The 23,643-nt window shown below is 44.2% G+C and overlaps 1 protein-coding gene across 1 annotated transcript in view; it reads left to right on the top strand.

Moving 5' to 3' along the window:
- TXLNB (taxilin beta) overlaps positions 1-23,643 on the top strand; it is a 66,011-nt gene that overhangs the window by 16,009 nt on the left and 26,359 nt on the right. The window contains exon 4 of the mRNA XM_038394350.2: positions 12,431-12,601. Coding sequence (XP_038250278.1) covers positions 12,431-12,601 — 171 coding nt within the window. The remainder of the gene's footprint in view (positions 1-12,430; positions 12,602-23,643) is intronic.

The raw sequence follows: 23,643 nt of genomic DNA, 5'->3' as shown, positions 1-23,643 counted from the left end.
GACCAAGATGGGTAGAGATCCATCTAGTTTTGTTTGTGTAACTGAAACAGCAGTTCTGTGAAAACTGGCTTATTGTATTACAAAAGTGCACAAACAGCAAGGTGGCCTGTGATTTGTGACCCTTAAAATTGTGGGATCAGTGATTTCATACACTGGAAACCTGCCTACTAATAGCCACTGTGCTTAGGAAAACCAATGTTTGTGAAAAACACCGTTAAGAATTCCAATTACATCACCAACCAAAAGTCTTGGGTTTTGATGAAACAGAGAGCAGGTCAAGTTTGTACTTTAAACAGCTCTCTAAAAACCAGAAAACAATAAAAGTTAACAGCCTATCACATTTGACAGCCTGACTTCCTCAGGCAATGATTTTCTCAGTGTATTGGTTCCTTCACTGTTTGCTTCCTAAAACAGATTAAAAGAAAACAGAGAAACTGAGCATGGCTTTGCAGTATCAAACCAACACACACTGGAGATTAGTGGAATCCCTGTTTTCAGAAGTGGGTGTTACTATGAACACTCCACAGCTAAGAATGACTGACATTCCTAATTATATATATCAAGAATTATAACATTCAAAAACCAGTTGGAGAACACTTCAATCTCTCTGGTCACTCGATCACAGACCTAAGAGTGGCTATACTTCAACAAAAAAGCTTCAAAAACAGACTCCAACGAGAGACTGCTGAATTGGAATTAATTTGCAAACTGGATACAATTAACTTAGGCTTGAATAGAGACTGGGAATGGATGAGTCATTACACAAAGTAAAACTATTTCCCCATGGTATTTCTCTCTCCCACCCCACCCCCCACTGTTCCTCTGATATTCTTGTTAACTGCTGGAATTAGCCTACCTTGCTTGTCACCATGAAAGGTTTTCCTTTCCCCCCCCCCCCTGCTGCTGGTGATGGCTTATCTTAAGTGATCACTCTCCTTACAGTGTGTATGATAAACCCATTGTTTCATGTTCTCTGTGTGTGTGTGTATATAAATCTCTCCTCTGTTTTTTCCACCAAATGCATCCGATGAAGTGAGCTGTAGCTCACGAAAGCTTATGCTCTAATAAATTTGTTAGTCTCTAAGGTGCCACACGTACTCCTTTTCTTTTTGCGAATACAGACTAACACGGCTGCTACTCTGAAACCTGACATTCCTAACTTTCCATTTCCTTTCTTTTGAGACTGATATTTATGTGTGTGTTTGTGTATGTGTATATAATTTTTAAACAGGAAATTATACTCTGATTTTAAGGATCTTTTAAAAGGAGTGGAAATAATTTAGGCATCATTTTCTCAATAATACTATACAGAGCTTTTAAAAACTAATTAAGTTGTAATTATGAGTAGCTTAAGAGTTTAAGAGCCATGCAGGTAGTGTCGGAGAGAAGGCTTTGGATTCTTTGACCATGGGATGGTGTTCCAAGAAGGACGAGTGCTAGGCAGAGATGGGCTCCACCTAACGAAGAGAGGGAAGAGCATCTTCGCAAGCAGGCTGGATAACCTAATGAGGAAGGCTTTAAACTAGGTTCACCGGGGGAAGGAGACCAAAGCCCTGAGGTAAGTGGGGAAGTGCGATACTGGGAGGAAGCATGAGCAGGAGAGCACGAGAGGGGAGGGCTCCTGCCTCATGCTGAGAAAGAGGGACAAGAGGGAAGCGAGTTCTCTCAAGTGCCTATACACAAATGCAAGAAGCCTGGGAAACAAGCAGGGAGAACTGGAAGTCCTGGCACAATCAAGGAATTATGATGTGACTGGAATAACAGAGACTTGGTGGGATAACTCACATGACTGGAGTACTGTCATGGATGAATATAAACTGTTCAGGAAGGACAGGCAGGGCAGAAAAGGTGGGGGAGTTCCATTCTATGTAAGAGAGCAGTATGACTGCTCAGAGCTCCGGTATGACACTGCAGAAAAACCTGAGAGTCTCTGGATTAAGTTTAGAAGTGAGAGCAACAAGGATGATGTCGTGGTGGGAGTCTGCTATAGACCACCGGACGAGGGGGATGAGGTGGACGAGGCTTTCTTCCGGCAACTAACGGAAGTTACTAGATTGCAGGCCCTGGTTCTCATGGGAGACTTCAATCACCCTGATATCTGCTGGGAGAGCAATAGAGCAGTGCACAGACAATCCAGGAAGTTTTTGGAAAGTGTAGGCGACAATTTCCTGGTGCAAGTGCTGGAGGAACCAACTAGGGGCAGAGCTCTTCTTGACCTGCTGCTCACAAACCGGGAAGAATTAGTAGGGGAAGCAAAAGTGGATGAGAACCTGGGAGGCAGTGACCATGAGATGGTTGAATTCAGGATCCTGACACAAGGAAGAAAGGAGAGCAGCAGAATACGGACCCTGGACTTCAGAAAAACAGACTTTGACGCCCTCAGGGAACTGATGGGCAGGATCCCCTGGGAGAATAACATGAGGGGGAAAGGAGTCCAGGAGAGCTGGCTATATTTTAAAGAATCCTTATTGAGGATACAGGGACAAACCATCCTGATGTGTAGAAAGAATAGTAAATATAGCAGGTGACCAGCTTGGCTTAACAAGGAAATCCTTGCTGATCTTAAACACAAAAAGAAGCTTACAAGAAGTGGAAGATTGGACAAATGACCAGCAAGGAATATAAAAATATTGCTCTGGCATGCAGGAGTGAAATCAGGAAGGCCAAATCACACCTGGAGTTGCAGCTAGCAAGAGATGTTAAGAGTAACAAGGAAGGGTTTCTTCAGGTATGTTAGCAACAAGAAGAAAGTCAAGGAAAGTGTGGGCCCCTTACTGAATGAGGGAGGCAACCTAGTGACAGAGGATGTGGAAAAAGCTAATATACTCAATGCTTTTTTTGCCTCTGTCTTCACGAACAAGGTCAGCTCCCAGACTACTGCACTGGGCAGCACAGCATGGGGAGAAGGTGACCAGCCCTCTGTGGAGAAAGAAGCAGTTCGGGACTATTTAGAAAAGCTGGACGAGCACAAGTCCCTGGGGCCAGATGTGTTGCATCCAAGATTGCTAAAGGAGTTGGCGGATGTGATTGCAGAGCCATTGGCCATTACCTTTGAAAACTCATGGCGATCAGGGGAGGTCTCAGACCACTGGAAAAAGGCTAATGTAGGGAAGGGAAGGAGGAGGATCCGAGGAACTACAGGCCAATCAGCCTCACCTCAGATCCTGGAAAAATCTTGGAGCAGGTCCTCAAGGAATCAATTCTGAAGCACTTAGAGGAGTGGAAAGTGATCAGGAACGGTCAGCATGGATTCACCAAGGGCAAGTCATGCCTGACTAATTTAATTGCCTTCTATGACGAGATAACTGGCTCTGTGGATGAGGGGAGGGCAGTGGACTTGTTATTCCTTGACTTTAGCAAAGCTTTTGACATGGTCTCCCACAGTATTCTTGCCAGTAAGATAAAGAAGTATGGGCTGGATGAATGGACTACAAGGTGGATAGAAAGCTGGCTAGATTGTTGGGCTCAGTGGGTAGTGATTTATGGCTTCATGTCTAGTTGGCAGCCAGTATCAAGCGGAGTGCCCCAAGGGTTGATCCTGGGGCCAGTTTTGTTCAATATCTTCATTAATGATCTGGAGGATGGTGTGGATTGCACCCTCAGCAAGTTTGCAGATGACACTAGCCTTGGAGGAGAGGTAGATACATTGGAGGGTAGGGATAGGATACAGAGGGACCTAGACAAATTAGAGGATTGGGCCAAAAGAAATCTGATGAGGTTCAACAAGGACAAGTGCAGAGTCCTGCACTTAGGACAGAAGAATCTCATGCACCACTACAGACTAGGGACGGAATGGCTCGGCAGCAGTTCTGCAGAAAAGGACCTAGGGGTTACAGTGGACAAGAAGTTGGATATGAGTTAACAGTGTGCCGTTGTTTCCAAGAAGGCCAATGGCATTTTGGGCTGTATAAATAGGGGCATTGCCAGCAGATCAAGGGACATGATCGTTCCCCTCTATTCGACATTGGTGAGGCCTCATCTGAAGTACTGTGTCCAGTTTTGGGCCCCACACTACAAGAAGAATGAGAAAAAATTGGAAAGCATCCAGCGGAGGACAACAAAAATGATTAGGGAACTGGAACACATGACTTATGAGGAGAAGCTGAGGGAACTGGGATTGTTTAGTCTGCGTAAGAGAAGAATGAGGGGGGTTTGATAGCTGCTTTCAACTACCTGAAAGGGGGTTCCAAAGAGGATGGATGTAGACTGTTCTCAGTGGTAGCAGATGACAGAACAAGGAGTAATGGTCTCAAGTTGCAGTGGGGGAGGTTTAGGTTGGATATTAGGAAAAACTTTTTCACTGGATGGGTGGTGAAACACTGGAATGCGTTACCTAGGGAGGTGGTGGAATCTCCTTCCTTTGAAGTTTTTAAGGTCAGGCTTGACAAAGCCTTGGCTGGGATGATTTAGCTGGGGATTGGTCCTGCTTTGAGCAGGGGGTTGGACTAGATGACCTCCTGGGGTCCCTTCCAACCCTGAGATTCTATGATTCTAAGAGTAAAAGTAAGATGACTTCAGTTATTTAAAAGACAGAGGAGGAATAAAAAACCAGAATATTCAGAGTCAATGTTAAACTTAAAAAAACCAAAACCCCAAATATCTACAAAATATGGGAATGAACCGTCAAACGCACCAAACCCCTGTTCCTACACCAGCCTTCTTTGTTTCTTTCATACTTTGCAAGATGTGTTATTTTTGGCTAAGGATTTTTTCTAAGTGCTCTAAGGACTCCACAGCCATAACCTGTTGATATCTTCCATTTGGAAACACCACTGCATTTGTACAGTTTGCAGAGTATTGAAAATTTGCCTCACAGAACATTGGCTTTATAATTGGTTTTATACACAAGTGTCTCTGATGTTATGTGTGATGCTTCATCACAAAATTGAGCTGTGCTCTTTTCAAGTAATGCCCTAATTTAATAATCTGGGTGATTTATACTGACTTTGATGGGACTTAAGCACATACTTAAATAGATCTCATGGCTGCAGCATAAGTTAAAGCAGGACCAGTCCTGCTATAATTTACTCTCCACTACAGTCAATCACAGCTTGAAAATATGTAGAAAATATGGGCTCATACCATCAACTGCCCCTGCAAAGGAGAGGCCTTGAAGAATCTATCAGAAGAGAAGCACAAAAGCATTCATGCTCTGCTGCCCCTCGAGACATAACTCTGACATACATTAGCCAAGATGGTCAGGGATGCAACCCCATGTTCCAGGTGTCCTTGTGCCTCTGACCACCAGAAGCTAGGACTGGACAGCAAGGGATGGATCGCTCACCAATTGCCCTGAACTAGTCATTCCCTTGAAGCATCTGGTACTGGTCACTGTGGGAAAACAGGATACTGGGCTAGATGGACCACTGTTCCGACCCGGTATGGCTGTTCTTCTGTTATTATGACATTGCCAAAGTGAATAAATTAACAAAATTAACCAAAGGTTTTGCAGACAAATGCTTATGCTATTTACTCTGCTCTACCAGCTGTGCTCTTGCCCAGCACAACCCAGTAAAGGTGGTTTGGATTAGTGGAGCAGGGTGTGGTTTATTTTAATTTTTCCCCACAAAGCATTGTGCCAAACTCCCTTGTGGTCAGTTTACACTCTTAAGGCTCTCCCTATCTGGAAAAAAAGGCTAGTGTGAAATCCTAACCTCACCAACATCAACGGGAGTTTTGCCATTAACTTTAGCGGGACCATGATTGCAAGATTTTTTATTCATAATATCATTATTGAAAGCTTAGGTCTCCAACTGTCATTTGTTAACCTTTACAAGTCCCCTGGAATATGATGGCCATTCTGTCATTCTTAATTTGTCAGTGAGATACTGCCCAAAGATTCTTCTTCAATTTCAAAATTAATACCATTTTCTCAAGAACTTTCAAATACAAGTTTCTAGGGCAAATCGTTTTTATAAGATGTAGCAAAAAAGCAATAGAAGAATTTCCAAGTCATGATTAAGACCTATTTCTTTCTAAAGTCCAGTGTCTCAAAAACAGCTTGACTGAGTCATCTACAATTTGGACAAAATATTATCTGCTGGGCACAGGTCACACATGCAAAATCTGAAGCAAAGAGAATATTTGTTATATTTTTAAAAGGAGAGGGAAAGTGGATCAAAAATCAGGCTTATAAAAGAAAACAAGTCTCAGCCTTAATTATAGAGAGGCTACTGACTCTCTATAATGGTAGAAAACATATTTCAGCAAGTGCAGTCTGATCATATGTAAACACAGTTTTGGGCTACATATAAAAATATGAATATGTATAGTGAAAGTTGGACATAAGATGCAAATATATTTGAAGCAATGGAAGTATAAATCAATATTCATTAAGATTGTCCTCTGGTTTGAGCTACATATCATTTCGCTTAGTGAACTCTCCTTGTCATGTCATTTTAGTGTTTCAGAGGCCATTCTATGATATTTCTGATAAGATAGTGATTCACAGTGTCTTTTTTTAAACCAGACAATACTATTCACAGGGACATGGCAAGATAAGTGAACCACATGTGGAACACTTTCAGTACTACATGTCATTGTTCACAACGTGATCCCTGTGGTGAAGAGTGGTGCTTTGTAGCATCAATAGAACAGCAAAGACCCTATCTGACTTCATGAAGTCTCTGGCACTTCTCCATTTATGGGGTCAAAAGTCTGCTTGGGGTAGGGTGGTAATTTTGTTTGTTTTTCTGGTAGGTATTACGGAGTAGGAAGGGGAATCAGTAAATACCATTCTTATGGTGGAAAGACTTTGTCCAAGAGTATTTTTTTGGTAGGGGGTTGTGAGGTCAACATTATTCACAAGTTTCTTCAGTGAATAATTCCTGGCCTGTAGAGCACTCCAGTTGTGAATATTGAAACTTAGATTAATTAATAGTTGAATAGATAAATCAGTTTCCACTGCTTTAATTAGCCACATATCATGTGGTATTGTTTCTGTTCACAGAGATTGGGTGATTTACGTAACAAATCAACAAAGTCTGAAATTCAAGTTTTATATTCTGTTGTAATATTCGCAACTCACATCAGCACTGTATTGGTCAGTTGCATATGTCAACCATCAGAGAACATAAATAATACCATATAATTTATAGGTTTCAGAGTAGCAGCCGTGTTAGTCTGTATTCGCAAAAAGAAAAGGAGTACTTGTGGCACCTTAGAGACTAACAAATTTATTAGAGCATAAGCTTTCGTGAGCTACAGCTCACTTCATCGGATGCATTTGGTGGAAAAAACAGAGGAGAGATTTATATACACACACACAGAGAACATGAAACAATGGGTTTATCATACACACTGTAAGGAGAGTGATCACTTAAGATAAGCCATCACCAACAGCAGGGGGGGGAAGGAGGAAAACCTTTCATGGTGACAAGCAGGTAGGCTAATTCCAGTAGTTAACAAGAATATCAGAGGAACAGTGGGGGGTGGGGTGGGAGGGAGAAATACCATGGGGAAATAGTTTTACTTTGTGTAATGACTCATCCATTCCCAGTCTCTATTCAAGCCTAAATTAATTGTATCCAGTTTGCAAATTAATTCCAATTCAGCAGTCTCTCATTGGAGTCTGTTTTTGAAGCTTTTTTGTTGAAGTATAGCCACTCTTAGGTCTGTGATCGAGTGACCAGAGAGATTGAAGTGTTCTCCGACTGGTTTTTGAATGTTATAATTCTTGACGTCTGATTTGTGCCCATTCATTCTTTTACGTAGAGACTGTCCAGTTTGGCCAATGTACATGGCAGAGGGGCATTGCTGGCACATGATGGCATATATCACATTGGTAGATGCGCAGGTGAACGAGCCTCTGATAGTGTGGCTGATGTGATTAGGTCCTATGATGGTATCCCCTGAATAGATATGTGGATAGAGTTGGCAACGGGCTTTGTTGCAAGGATAGGTTCCTGGGTTAGTGGTTCTGTTGTGTGGTGTGTGGTTGCTGGTGAGTATTTGCTTCAGATTGGGGGGCTGTCTGTAAGCAAGGACTGGTCTGTCTCCCAAGATCTGAGAGAGCGATGGCTCGTCCTTCAGGATAGGTTGTAGATCCTTGATGATGCGTTGGAGAGGTTTTAGTTGGGGTCTGAAGGTGATGGCTAGTGGCGTTCTGTTGTTTTCTTTGTTGGGCCTGTCCTGTAGTAGGTGACTTCTGGGTACTCTTCTGGCTCTGTCAATCTGTTTCTTCACTTCAGCAGGTGGGTATTGTAGTTGTAGGAATGCATGATAGAGATCTTGTAGGTGTTTGTCTCTGTCTGAGGGGTTGGAGCAAATGCGGTTATATCGTAGCGCTTGGCTGTAGACAATGGATCGAGTGGTATGATCTGGATGAAAGCTAGAGGCATGTAGGTAGGAATAGCGGTCAGTAGGTTTCCGATATAGGGTGGTGTTTATGTGACCATCGCTTATTAGCACCGTAGTGTCCAGGAAGTGGATCTCTTGTGTGGACTGGTCCAGGCTGAGGTTGATGGTGGGATGGAAATTGTTGAAATCATGGTGGAATTCCTCAAGAGCTTCTTTTCCATGGGTCCAGATGATGAAGATGTCATCAATGTAGCGCAAGTAGAGTAGGGGCATTAGGGGATGAGAGCTGAGGAAGCGTTGTTCTAAGTCAGCCATAAAAATGTTGGCATACTGTGGGGCCATGCGGGTACCCATCGCAGTGCCGCTGATTTGAAGGTATACATTGTCACCAAATGTGAAATAGTTATGGGTCAGGACAAAGTCACAAAGTTCTGCCACCAGGTTAGCCGTGACAGTATCGGGGATACTGTTCCTGACGGCTTGTAGTCCATCTTTGTGTGGAATGTTGGTGTAGAGGGCTTCTACATCCATAGTGGCTAGGATGGTGTTTTTAGGAAGATCACCAATGGACTGTAGTTTCCTCAGGAAATCGGTGGTGTCTCGAAGATAGCTGGGAGTGCTGGTAACGAGTAAAACTATTTCCCCATGGTATTTCTCCCTCCCACCCCACCCTCCACTGTTCCTCTGATATTCTTGTTAACTGCTGGAATTAGCCTACCTGCTTGTCACCATGAAAGGTTTTCCTCCTTCCCCCCCCTGCTGTTGGTGATGGCTTATCTTAAGTGATCACTCTCCTTACAGTGTGTATGATAAACCCATTGTTTCATGTTCTCTGTGTGTGTGTATATAAATCTCTCCTCTGTTTTTTCCACCAAATGCATCCGATGAAGTGAGCTGTAGCTCACGAAAGCTTATGCTCTAATAAATTTGTTAGTCTCTAAGGTGCCACAAGTACTCCTTTTCTTTTTGCATATAATTTATGTAACTGACCAACACAGTGCAAATTTTGAATTGTCTACTTTATTGTAGAATGTGCAATTCCCGTTAATTGTAACAGGATCAGGTGCCTCTCAAGAGCCCCTCATGGTCAAAGTTGCTTCAACTGCACCCTGCCTCAGTTTCCCTTATTCCTGAACACCTTAATTAAACTCCACCAGGCCAGAATCCTTAAACATTTCCCTTTTGGGTCTAATTTTCTGACATAGATCATTGTTCTTGGACAAAGCCTTTCCACCCTAAGAATGGCATACCCAGATATCCCCTTCTACTCCACAGTGCCTACCAGAAAAACAAACAGACCCATCACCATCCTCTCCCCCGTCAAGCATACTTTAGACCTCATAAAGGGAGACACGTCAGGGGCTCCATGAAGTAGTCTGTGGACTGTGCTACTTCTATTGATGTTGAATAGCCCCACTCTTTATCACAGGGATCAATTGCACTGTGAACGGACAAAAGTGTAGCACTGAAAGCAGTGCTCCACATGCTGTTTGCTTATCTTGTCACATTCTGGGCTGTAATTCAGATCAGTGAGAGGTTGTGTCGTTGCTTCTCCTGTAACCCTGAGTGCCTTAAAATGCTCTGCTGCTGTAGCTCTCCATCTGGATGCTCCAACCCTGCATACAAGCATGTACTGAGTCTGTGTGAGTTAAGCAGCCCTGGTTCAGCAACTCTGACTCCAGCAGCCTGCTTGTCACACCACAGCCATGCTCTGGATTCCACCAGCCTTGGTTACTACTAGTCAAGTGACTCCAATACTTGACTAGTAGTTCCCAAATTTCCCCAAACTTCCCAAATTTCCCCAAAACCATCTGTCCTGAAATGCCCAGCCCTCTCCTGGACCACTCAGAGGAGTAATAAGGTCTGTTGCTCCTTTAAAGAGACAAAAGCACAGCAGTTTGTTGCTTTAACTAGTGTTAACAATCACTTTAATTCCAACAAGCACTGGGTTGATTTAGAATAAAAGTAAAACAATTAATTGTATTTAATCAAAGAGAGTCAGGGTATAAAGTGGTTACAAGCAAATAAAAGTGAAAAACACGTTCTAGTGACAAAGTCTTAACAAAACTACAGTCTTGATTCAAGGTAAGACTCTTACCTTGCTCCTTCCAGCAAGATGGTGGACCACCCCATTAGTCAGGATCTCCCAAAAAATCCAAAAGCCTTGGTTCCCTTGTCTTCTTGGGTGAAAAATAACTTGGGGTTCTTTGCCCATCTCTTTTATACACCAGTGAACTTTTGAATTGTATCCTTCCCAAAGTCCAGTGCCTTTGCTGTGAGGAAAAGTGCCATGGAGTCTGATGGAGAAAGTACCCTCCTGGTTTCTTCCCTGCTCATGCTTTCTACAATACAAAGTGATCTGTCCCTGCAGGTTCCAATATGCCAATGGCTGACCACTTGACTATAATTACTAGTTGTCTTGTGATTGTACCTGGATGGAAGCATAGGCATTTTCTTTGTCTGGAAAAAACCCCTTTATCCACTCCCCAGACTTGTTACTAGTAGTTCAAATACATTTTAGTAACATCATATAGATACATATATATGTATCTTCACATATAACACGAACACATGCAATTTACAGTGATACTAATAACCACTGTATTAGCTTTCATATGATACCTCATACGGCATATTTCGTATAAATATTATTGCAGTAGTGCGTAGAGTGTGAATACAGGGGTGACTAACTCAAAACAAACTCAATCCTGGGGCTTCTCTCCTTTTCCCAAAAGAAGATCCAAGCTTTCTGGTTCTTCCCTGTTTTTGGCAGACCACTCCCAGCCCTACCGGCCTGGAGTCATTTGGAGTCAAATCTCAGACTCTCCTGCAACCTTCTAATTCTCTACAGCTTCACTCTGCCATAGATTCTTCTTTTATAAGGCCCAGATGACTTTCTCTAGCACAGGGGTGGTCAACCTGAGCCTGAGAAGGAGACAGAATTTAACAATGTACCTTGCCAAAGAGCCACAGTAATATGTCAGCAGCCTCCCCATAAGCTCCCCCACCCCGCTCCCCGCACCTCCCGATCAGCTGTTTCATAGCATGCAGGAGGGTCTGGGAAGGAGGAGAGAGAAACGAGGGCCTGGCAGGCTCAGGGGAGGGGGCAGAAAGGGGTGGAGCGGGAGCAGGCCCTGTGGCAGAGCCAGGGGTTGAGCATTGAGCCTCCCCCAACACATTGGAAAGTTGTCGCCTGTAACTCCAGCCCCGGAGTCGCATATTAACTTCTGAAGAGCCGCATGTGGCTCCGGAGTCACAGGTTGGCCACTCCTGCTCTAGCACAATGGGGAAGTCATAGGTGCACTGGATCCCCTCCTTCTTAAAGTAGCCAGTTACCCTGTCACGGTAATGAACAACACCAATCATTATCAAAAGTACAGTCGTAATTCTATGATCAAATGCACCACTAAAACGTAGTTGTGGCAAATATTTGAAAGTTCACACCAAATACTTACTTCAGCCAATATAGTATGATATTATTTTTTGGTGCCCTAAAGGAATTTTTGCCGCTAAAGAATGCACTGCCAGTGACAGCAGAAACCCACAGAAAGGCTACATTTTTGATTCCCAAGGGCTTTTCTTTCAACAACTGCTTGGGTATCTAGTACATTTTTGAGTTTTGTTGCTTTCTGGCAGTGATAAGTGAACAAGGTCTGTCTGAAAGACCAGTCTACTTCTCACAAAGCCACAGTATAAAATGAGTAATCACTGAGTTACTTCATGACAGGGGGATTATGAGAATTCCCACTGCATAAGGCTCCAGTGATTGCCCCAGTTTTAAACAGCAAAACAGAACAAAAACATTCAAACTTAGATCTGGCAGACTGAAGAAGAAAGGATTGAAACTGGAGGACAGAATATTAAAAATTACCTTCATGCTCCCCCCCATCCACATGAGCGTGCACACACACACACACACACACACATCATTCACTGGGCTATTGTACAGATTGTGATTTTACTACCAGTAGTTTGCTTCTCTTCACTAAGTGCTGATATAAATACAAAAAACTCTCCAAACAGTTATGAAAGAGGAGGAACTTAGTTGAAAACCAAAGAGTGCATTTTCTTTTCCTTCCTTTCAATATACTACATTTTTATTTTTACCTACATTTTGCCCCTTTGTCTTTAGCTGGAAGAACATCGTGCTGAGCAGAAAAAGCTGAAGTATCTACAGAAGAGACAGGCACAGATCATCAAAGAGAAGGACCAGCTGCAGAGTGAGCACAGCAGAGCCATCCTTGCCCGCAGCAAACTTGAGAGTCTCTGTCGGGAGCTCCAGAGACACAACAAAACCCTCAAGGTTAGTAAGAGGCCTCTCAAACTATACAGCAGGATATATGCCCCATACTGTGTGGGCAGGCTCAGAAACATTACTGTGCTGTTCAAACATCACACTGAAAAGATTATTTCTATTATTAATGTATACAATATGCAATTATATACCGTAGGCCTCATTCCTGCTTACATTAAGGCCCTTTACCCAGTTCTGGCTCTGTAAAAGGGCCATTAGGTGAGTGTAAATGACATTTTCACCAATTGTAATCCTTATTTATGCTGTCAGAGTGGTGCAAAGGGTCCTTTGTGTGAATGACACACAGGGTATGTTTACACTGCAACCAGAGGTGTGACTGAAGCCTGTGTAGACATAGCTGAACTAGCTCTGATCTCTCTAATGCCAATAGCAATAGCAGTGAAGCCATTGCAGCAAGGGTGGCAGCATGGACTGTACAATCATGCCTGGAACCCTGGGCAGCTACTCAAGTGGCTTATCGATGTTGCCACCCTTTCTGTCATGTAATACTTGTACACAATAAGTTGCAGGACTGCTGCTACCAGTTCAGACTCTTGTGCCAGATATGGACAGGCTACAGAGATTCCTTTACAGAGAGAGATACATCAGATGTGCCTGCCAAGAGATCCTTTAATGCAGCATTTCTCAAACTGGGGTCTGCGGACCCCTGGGTGTCCATGAAGGTACTCCAGGTGGTCTGGGGGCCTGGCTGATCAACTCCTCCCCCCTCCCTCCCTCAACTCCTCTCCTCCCTCCCAGTGCCTCCTGCACACTGGGAAACAGCTGTTCAGCAGCGTGAAGGAGGAACTGGGAGGGAGGGCGAGGAGTGGGGATGGGGCACGCTTGGGGGAGGGAGTGGAATCATGTCCAGGGTGACCAGCCCCACTGATCAGCTCCTCCCCCTCCCTTCCAGTGCCTCCTGCATGCTGGGGAACAGCTGTTCCCCAGCTAGGAGAAAGGTGGGAGGAGCAAGGACTGGGTGTGCTCAGGGGAGGGGGCAGAAAGACATAGGGAAGAGGAAGGGCAGGGGTGAAACAGGGGTGGGGCCAGGTGGGGCCTTGGGGGAAGGGATGGAGTGAGGGCAGGGCCTGGGGCTGAGCAGGGAGGCTTGCGGGTCTGTGAAAAATTTTAAATCAAAATGGGGGTCCTTGGATTGCTAAAGTTTGAGAACTGCTGCTTTAATGCATTGCTTGTCTCTGGCTTATTACAAACTCAGGTAAAGTATGTTTCACACAAGACCACCTACTGGCAAAACATTATAATGCAGCTTTATATTGCATTATATCTCCCCCTTTAAGTTTTACATTCCAACCATTTACAAAATGTACACTAGGACACGGTCTTTAAAGTTCAATATGGATTAGTCTGTTAAGTGTCTCTGAATCATACTGGTTTTCTAATTACACAACCTGAACACATAACTCGATCATCTGGCTATCTATAGTTGCAACAACTGGCCATGGTTGGTTTGGAATCTGTTTCTTCTTTTTCTTGTTATGCACCTGCCATCTGCAGAGTTTACACTGTTGATTGTGATCTCTCAGCAACAAACTGTAGTTGTCAACAGTTTCTGCTGAACTACCCATGTTGGTTTCAGTCACATATGATCTGGGCATGAGGTTCCCCCCCCCCATTTACAATAGCTAGATTTCTCCATCCTTTTTCTCCATTCAGCTTTGACAAAAACACGATCATGTTCTACACCCATCAGTTCTTTAACTGAGTTACCTCTGTTGTAAAAGAGTTTATAAGCTCTTTCCTTTTTAGCTGATTTGGCTACTCCCTTTATGTCTGGCCACTTTGGAGATATGACTTTGGAAAAGAACCTAACAGTAGTTCTGAGGTCTTCCCATCAGGAGTTGTACTGGATTATATAGGCATTGATCTTTAAATCAGAAGAGCAAGGAATGGATCTTCCTGTTGTCTGAGCAGCTCTCTCAGACTCTCCATTTGCTTGTGAGTAATGTGGGCAGCTAGTAATATGATCAAAATCATATTTCAGTTGGAATTACTTATATTCTGTGGTGGTGAATTGTGGTCCATAGTCCATCACTAGTTGTTCTGGAATACCAAAATGAGCAAAAGTGCACATCAGTTTCTCAATAACATTAAGACATATTATGTCTTTCAAATACATTTCTATATATCTGAAAAACTATCAACCAGCTAATGATGGCCTCTGAATTAGCATAAATTTGCAGCTAGTCTCTTCCAAGGTCTGTCTGGTAGAATTGTTATTCTATATGGTTTAGCATTGCCTCTTAAGGTTATTTTACTGGATCTCCTTTTAAAACTCCAGTATCATCAAATACTTCATTGATTTCTTCCACCTTTCGCACAAGTCCCATCATGGCTGCCATACAGAAGCTGAGAAGATCGTTGGTCTTTAATCCTTTGATCACATGCACTTTGAGTGCAAAACTTTTTTTAGGGGGGGATATGTTGCTTCTGTGGGGAACTGGCCTGTGCAGTTCAGAATACCTCCAAGGCTAGTCAAAGATGTGTCAGGTGACTTAAGCTCTGGGAGGGGATGAAGGTGATTGTAAGTCCCCTCTGATAATATGACTGTCAAGTCTGCTCCTGAATCAATAGTCTTTCCATGAATATCCAGTTTCACTCTCCAGGTGGGCTCTGTGTCATCACACATGATAAAGCCCAGAAACTATGGCTCTTGATTGCCTATAATATGAGTCAACACCCTAACTGCTTTAGTGCAGCAAATCGCTGCACAACGTCCATATTTTGTGCATTTATTACATATTGCACCTTTGACTGGACATGGATCCCTGGGCTATGAATTTTCCCATATCTTGTGCATTTAGTCTAAAAAGTATGTAGTTAGCCTGGGCTATATCCCTCTTAGCCTCAGAGGTCCTATGATAATTACTTTTAGCCCTCTTGCTATATCTGTTTACAGCTTGTAAGCTAGTTTCTTGTCTTTCAAGTCTGGCAAGTAGCTCTTGATTTTGCTGTTTGACCAGTTCAGATACTTTGCTATTTGAATAGATGCCTGTAGGATTTTCTGTTTTTAACTGATCATAGAGCTCACAAATAAAATCTTTCAAAGCAGCCGCATTCTCAGGCCCAAAATCACAGTTTTCTGCTAATGCATGCAAAGTTCTGATAAAAGATTCAGCAGATTCCCCTGTTTATTGAATACTTTGGTGAAAACATGCTCTTTCATAAAACACATTTCCATGAGGTATAAAGTATTCATCAAACATAGCCAGAAACCTTTCACAGTCATCTCTGTGACTCTCTTTAGTAAAGGTAAAATATTTAAAGATGTGCTCTGGGTACTTTCCCATCACATAAATTAAAGAGCATACCTGGATATCTCCAGTTTCCTTATGGAGTTTGGTTACATTGTGAAGTCTTGCAAAATATTGCTTCCAGTCTCTCCATTCTTAAGGTGTGTTAAAGCTGAAGTTCTCTGGGGCCCTAAAGAATGGCATGCTGATAAAATAGATCCTGAAAACATTGTTGCTTTTTTTCAATGTGCAACCTTTGTTGCTGCTTTCCTTCTGTTTCTGTTCTCCTCTGCAGTTAGGTTGCCTTTACTGCAGACATCTTGTCATGTACTACATTACACATATGGACTGGTTACAGAGTTTCCACCACAGAGAGAGATACAGAGAGATTGTGATGGGATGACTATCCCACACTTACCCTGCAGGTTTAATGCAGGCCAGATGGACCAATTAACCCATTAGGTACCTGATTAAGGAAGCTCAGCAATGCAGGATTAAGCGTGGCCTATAAAGCCCAGGAGCTGAAAGAAGAAGGGGTAGCTGGGAAAAGGTAGACACTCCTAGGAGAAAGGGAGGAGTGAGTGGAGACTGCAGTTACTTCCTGGGAGAAAGGCTTTGAGGAACTGGTAGGCTCAGGAAGAAATGGGGAACCAGTAGTAGGAAGCAACCCAGAGATAGAACAGTGATGCCAGAGAAAGGAGGCCTAAACTGCTGAGCTGAGGGCCCCTGGCTGGAACCCAGAGAAGAGGATGGGCTCAGGTTCACCTACCAGCCACTGGGCAAGTAGCACCAAGGCAATGAGTAGGAAGACTGCCTAGGACTATTGAGGAGCTAAACCTCCCCTGGAAGGGGTGAACATGGACAGTGACACAGCTGGAGGGCCAAGCCACAAAGAGGACATTACAGGTCCTGAGGCTGTGAGAGGGGCTGCAGGCGGACAGCAGAGACAGAGTGACGGTTTACAAACTGTAGGCAGGGAGCATCAGCCTTGAGCTAATCCCCAGAGTACCACTCACCAGTCTGGCGGAGTGATGCGCACCATGATAGAGATGTGTTCTCTTTAAGACACACTTTAATGTACTGACAGGTATAACCATTGAGGTATATGCTCAGATAAGGTATATTACACATTGTGCCACTTAGTGACTAAACAGCATAATACAGTTTAGCATTTCTCTACACTTTCTGCCATGGTATCACTGCTATTGTTATTCAACCTAACTAGATCAAAGCTAGCTGAGGTATTTCTACATGTGCTGTAGTCACAGCTCTGATTGCAATGTAGACATACCCTTAGATTCAGTATGTTTTATATATTACATATGTGTTTCCATAACAAAATAAGCACTAGTGATTTGCTGCAGGAGACTCACAAGGAGCTATTGGGTATTTTGATATAATTTGGGTACTAGGGTATTTTGAAATGCCATTGAGGATGAACCAAGCCAAAAAGTCAGTCTGATTTGCCTTGAGGATGAGTAGGACGTTGACCTAGTCTGCGAAAACTGTTTGAGGTTACAGTATCTGTGTGAGAGAGAAATTTTAATGTGTGTCAATGGGCTCAGATTCAAAGTGTGTCTGTAACTTCTTTGGTGTATTAGGTTGTCATGGATTCACAGGGTCTGGTCTATGATCCCTTTAGTGTGCTCGTCCCCAAGGATCCACACAGTTCCATAGGGGAAGACCCATGCCTCCAGGACTCCTAAACTAGGCCTTCAGGCACCAGCAATCCATGGCTCCCTGTAGTGAATCCAGCCAAACCAGACTCCTGTGGGAGACTTGGACTGTGCCCCATCAGGGCTCAGTGTTCTCAGTGAGTATCTGTAGTGACACCAAGCAACTTTTTCAAACAAGTTAAGAATTTATTAGTCACCTAGCATACAGAATCTGAAAGTCCTTAGGTTAGCACAGACAGGCAAAGGTTAAGAGAATTCAGCCATCCTCAATGCCAGGCTGGGGCTCCCTTCAGCCATCTAGGCTCTCTTTCCATCTCCATCCCTTCGTCCTTAGTTCCAGGTGTTTGAATGTCTCTCTCCAGAGGCCAGTTCTCACCCAGCTTTCCCTTTTGTCCTCCAGTTGGTGCCTTTGCTCTGCCTTCCTTCTGAGAGGTGGGGAGGAAATCTTCTTCCATTTGGTTGTTGATTGCTATAAATATCCTGGCCAATGTTCCAGTCTTTCCAGGTTCTCAATTGATATGCTTTTCAGCCCGTCCTTTAATGACCCATCCATTCCACCAGAGACAGTATCAATTACAGAAATACTTCATGTCTCTTACTTTGCCCCAACAGTAACATTTTGGCCCTTTATACTCTGTGCATAGCAAGGCAAAGCATGGAGGGAATCTCAGACACATGGGAATCATAAAAATATTACTAAAATTCCCACTTTTCACATATGCCACTTAGATGTGAAATCTACAGCAACCATGTTTCTTTAAATATCTTATTTTCTATTAATATGTCGCTGTTGCTCATTTTCCTGCTAGTTGTTTGTGAATACCTATAAATAATAAATATTATTATTGTTATTACATAAAAAATCTCTTCTGATCATTTTACCTTAAACCAATATCAGGCAGTTTTAAAGTGACTAAAGAATGTCCACTCATAGTTAAACCAGTGGAAACCCTAATTATTTTTTTTTAAACCCACCTTTAGTTAAACCAGTGCAACTTTGTGTGTAGAGCAAACCTAATAGTATGGTGATAGTAGATATGGAACTGGTTGCATTGTTAACATAGTTTGCTCCCTATTTTTGCATGGGGCATAAGTAGTTCATAGTGCCTTTTACCCTTAAACCTATCAAGACTATCTCCAATATCTGTCATCTTTTAAACTATTTTACTTTGGAACTGGGTGACCAGCCAGACAAACTTTTGGCTATTATTATAAAGCCAAATTCTGTCTGGCTTCCATTGGCTTTAGTACTTGCCATGTGAGCACACAAAACACAATTACACCCATAGCGAGAAGTGAGGGTAAGCCTGTCCCCTAAAGAGGATAGAAGTTTAAAATTTGGCCACTACTTTCTTAGCCCTGGTCTACACTACAAGTTTAGGTCAAATTTGGCAGCGTTAGATCGATTTAACCCTGCACCCATCCACACGACTAAGCCATTTTTGTTGACTTAAAGTTGATTTCTGTACTCCTCCCTGATGAGGGGATTAGCACTGAAATTGACAGAGCTGGGTTGAATGTGGGATACTGTGGACGCAATTCGATGGTATTGGCCTCCAGGAACTATCCCAGAGTGCTCCATTGTGACCGTTCTGGACAGCACTTTCAACTCAGATGCACTAGCCAGGTACACAGGAAAAGCCACGGGAACTTTTGAATTTCATTTCCTGTTTGGCCAGCGTGGTGAGCTCATCAACACAGGTGACCATGCAATCCCAGAATCGCAAAAGAGCTCCAGCATGGACCAAACAGGAGGTACTGGATCTGATTGCTGTATGGGGAGATGAATCCATGCTATCAGAACTCCGTTCCAAAAGATGAAATGCCAAAATATTTGCAAAAATCTCCAAGGGCATGATGGACAGAGGCTACAACAGGGACCCACAGCAATGCCATATGAAAATTAAGGAGCTCAGGCAAGCCTACCAAAAAAACAAAGAGGCAAACGGCCGCTCCGGGTCAGAGCCCCAGACATGCCACTTCTATGATGAGCTGCATGCAATTCTAGGGGGGGAACCTCCCACTACCCCGCCCGTGTCCGTGGACACCTGCAAGGGGGGAGTCTCCTGCAATAGGGATGAGGATTTTGGGGACGAGGAAGATGAGGAGGAGGATAGAGCACAGCAGGCAAGCAGAGAAACAGTTCTCTCCGACAGCCAGGAACTGTTTATCACCCTGGAGCCAATACCCTCCCAACACTCCCAAGGCGGGCTCGTGTACCATGAAGCCGGTGAAGGCACCTCTGGTGAGTGTACCTTTGTAAATATAATACATGGTTTAAAAGCAAGCATGTTTAATGATTAATTTGCCTTGAAGACTTGGGATGCATTCGTGGCCGGTACAGCTACTGGAAAAGTCTGTTAACGTGTCTGGGGATGGAGTGGAAATCCTTCAGGGACATCTCCATGAAGCTCTCCCGGAGGTACTCCCAAAGCCTTTGCAAAAGGTTTCTGGGGAGGGCAGCCTTATTCCGTCCTCCATGGTAGGACACTTTACCACGCCAGGCCAGTAGCACGTAGTCTGGAATCATTGCATCACAAAGCCTGGCAGCGTATGGTCCTGGTGTTTGCTGGCATTCAAGCAACATCCCTTCTTTTGGGTTTGTGCTGCACATTAACCTGAAAAACACAGCCCCTCCTTTTAAATGGCCAACCCAACAGGTGCTTGGTATGGGAAAGGAGAGCGCTGCTGTTTGAACCATTCCCACATGTTATGAAGGCTGAAGAAGCCGTAAGACTGTGATTTACCATGGCTGCCTGCAAGCCGAATTCTGTTACCCGGCCCTGCATGTGTGATCTCTCACACCAAACCAGCACACCCTCAATATAAGAGGCAAAATGCGACCTTGTACTGAAAGCACACATGCTATGTAATGTTAACAGCTTGGTTAACTGTGAAAGAGTCTACCCATTGTTCTCTAAAATGTGTCTTTTTAAATACTACTCTCCCTTTTTTCCTCCTGCAGCTGCAAGTGTTTCAATGCTCCCCCTATCATCTCCATCCCAGAGACAAATGCGGAAAAGAAGGCAGAAAAAAAGCACTCATGATGAAATGTTCTCTGAGCTTATGCAGTCCTCCCACACTGAAAGAGCCCAGCTGAATGCGTGGAGGCAAACAATGTCAGAATCCAGGAAAGCAGAAAATGAACGCAAGGACAGGAGGCATGAGCGAGGTGAGAGGTGGCGGGAGCAAGATGAGAGGTGGCGGCAGCGCGATGAGAGGAGGCAGGATGCAATGCTGAGGCTACTGGGGGATCAAACTGATATGCTCTGATGTCTAGTGGAGTTGCAGGAAAGGCAGCAGGAGCACAGACTGCTGCTGCAGCCCCTGTGTAACTGCCCACCCTCTTGTCCAAGTTCCATAGCCTCCTCACCCAGACACCCAAGAATGTGGGGTGGCGAGCACCCAACCACTCCACCCCAGAGGACTGCCCAAGCAACAGAAGGCTGGCATTCAATAAGTTTTGAAATGCAGTGTGGCCTTGTCCTTTCCTCCTCCTTTCATCCACCACCCCACATAGTGCTTCCCTCCTCGCCTACCCCTCCCAGACTACCTTGGCAGTTATCCCCCTATTTGTGTGATGAATTAATAAAGAATGCATGAATGTGAAGCAACAATGACTTTATTGCCTCTGCAAGTGGTGATCGAAGGGGGGAGGGTGGTTGACTTACAGGGAAGTAGAGTGAACCAAGGGGGCGGGTTTTCATCAAAGAGAAACAAACACAACTGTCATACCGTAGCCTGGCCAGTCGTGAAACTGGTTTTCAAAGCTTCTCTGATGCGCAGCGCACCCTGCTGTGCTCTTCTAATCGCCCTAGTGTCTGGCTGTGTGTAATCAGTGGCCAGGCGATTTACCTCAACCTCCCACCCTGCCATAAACATCTCTCCCTTACTCTCACACATATTGTGGAGGACACAGCAAGCAGCAATAACAATGGAAATATTGGTTTCGCTGTGGTCTAACCGAGTCAGTAAACTGCACCAGCGAGCTTTTAAACATCCAAATGCACATTTTACCACCATTCTGCACTTGCTCAGCCTATAGCTGAACAGCTCCTTACTACTGTCCAGGGTGCTTGTGTATGGCTTCATAAGCCATGGCATTAAGGGGTAGGCTGGGTCCCTAAGGCATTTCAACATCCCCAACAGTTATTTTCTGGTCTGGGAAATAAGTCCCTTCCTGCAGCTGTTTAAACAGACCAGAGTTCCTGAACCTTTCATGTACCTTTCTCAGCCATCCCACGTTGATGTAAGTGAAACATCCCTTGTGATCCACCAGTGCTTGCAGCACCATTGAAAAGTACCCCTTGCAGGTTATGTACTCACTGACTTGGTGCTCCGGTGCCAAGATAGGGATATGGGTTCCGTCTATCGCCCCACAACAGTTAGGGATTCCCATTGCAGCAAAGCATCCATTATGACCTGCACATTTCCCAGACTCACTACCCTTGATATCAGCATATCTTTGATTGCATTGGCTACTTGGATCACAGCACCCCCACAGTAGATTTGCCCACTCCAAATTGATTGACTGGTAGCTGTCTGGTGTTGCAAGCTTCCACAGGGCTATCGCCATTCGCTTGTGAACTGTGAGGGCTGCTCTCATCTTGGTATTCTTGTGCTTCAGGGCAGGGGAAAGCAAATCACAAAGTTCTATGAAAGTGCCCATACGCATGCTAAAGTTTCGCAGCCACTGAGAATCATCCCAGACCTGCAACACTATGCAGTCCCACTTGTATATACTTGTTTCCTGGGCCCAGAACTGGCATTCCACAGCATGAGCCTGGCCCATTGCCACCAGGATGTCCAAATAGTCAGAGCCCGTGCTTTGAGAGAAGTCTGTGTCCATGTCCTCATCACTCTCATCACCGTGCTGCCATTGTCTCCTCGCCTGCTTTTGCAGATTCTGATTCTGCACATACTGCAGAATAATGAGCAAGGTGTTTACAATGCTCATAACTGCCCTGGTAATCTGAGCGGGCTCCAAGCTTGCCGTGGTAGGACATCTGCAGGAGAGCAGAGTTGCAGCAGAAGCGGTGGCTGACAATAGATGCCATGAGAATAGATATTTATAGAGAATGACAAGAGCACCTGCAAGGTGGATTCATGAGACGAAGAGAGCAGAGTTGCCGCGGAAGTGGTGGAGGATGACGGTTAGCACTGCGCACATTTCCCGAGGAAGAACACTCTTACCCGGGAGCCCATGACAGACGACATGAAGAAATTCGCTATTGAGACAATAGCAGCAGAGCAGAGTTGCAGCGGAAGGGGTGTATGCCAGCAGCACCCAGGACACGACAGCGGAGGGGTCGGTGAGCTGAGCTGAGCGGGCTGCACATTTGCCGTGGTATGGAGTCTGTGTGGAAAAAAGGCGTGTAACAATTGTCTGCCATTGCTTTCACAGAGGGAGGGGCTACTGACGACATGTACCCAAAACCACCCGCGACAATGTTTTTGCCCCATCAGGCATTGGGAGCTTAACCCAGAATTCCAATGGGTGGCAGAGACTGCGGGAACTGTGGGATAGCTACCCACAGTGCACCGCTCCGTAAGTCGATGCTAGCCACAGTAGTGAGGACTCACTCCGCTAACTTAATGTGCTTTGTGTGGACATACGCGATCAACTGTATAAAATCGATTTCTAAAAATCTACTTCTATAAAATCAACCTAATTTCATAGTGTAGACATAAAGATGCTATAGACCTTTCTGTAAAACACAGAAGCACTAAGCCTACTCCAGCCTTGTGCAGACATTACAAGCAAGCAAAATAAAATAAGCCTATAGGAAAAAATATCAGTGTCTCCAAAATGGATAAGAATGAAATTCATAATGAAGAAAATCAGTTGCCAACTCTCACAAATTTAACATGATCCTTGTAGTATTTAGTGGATTTTTAAAAGGCCCACATTCTGGATTCATATGATTACGTGGGGGAAAAAAGTAAATCTACGTTTCTAGTCCTCAGGGTTTCAGAGAGAGAGAGAGAGAGAGGCTAAAAAACCAGAAAGCAAATAAAAAGAATCCAAAGTGTATTATTTTAACCATGGTTTTAACCCAATTTAATTATTGGGGGCAAGGGGAAGGAGAGCCTGGCACATAATTTTTGAACACTTGGGGTTGGC

The sequence above is a fragment of the Dermochelys coriacea genome, chromosome 3, assembly GCF_009764565.3.
Source record: "Dermochelys coriacea isolate rDerCor1 chromosome 3, rDerCor1.pri.v4, whole genome shotgun sequence".
NCBI classification, from domain to species: Eukaryota; Metazoa; Chordata; order Testudines; family Dermochelyidae; genus Dermochelys; species Dermochelys coriacea.
This window is presented reverse-complemented; position numbering and strand designations above follow the sequence as displayed.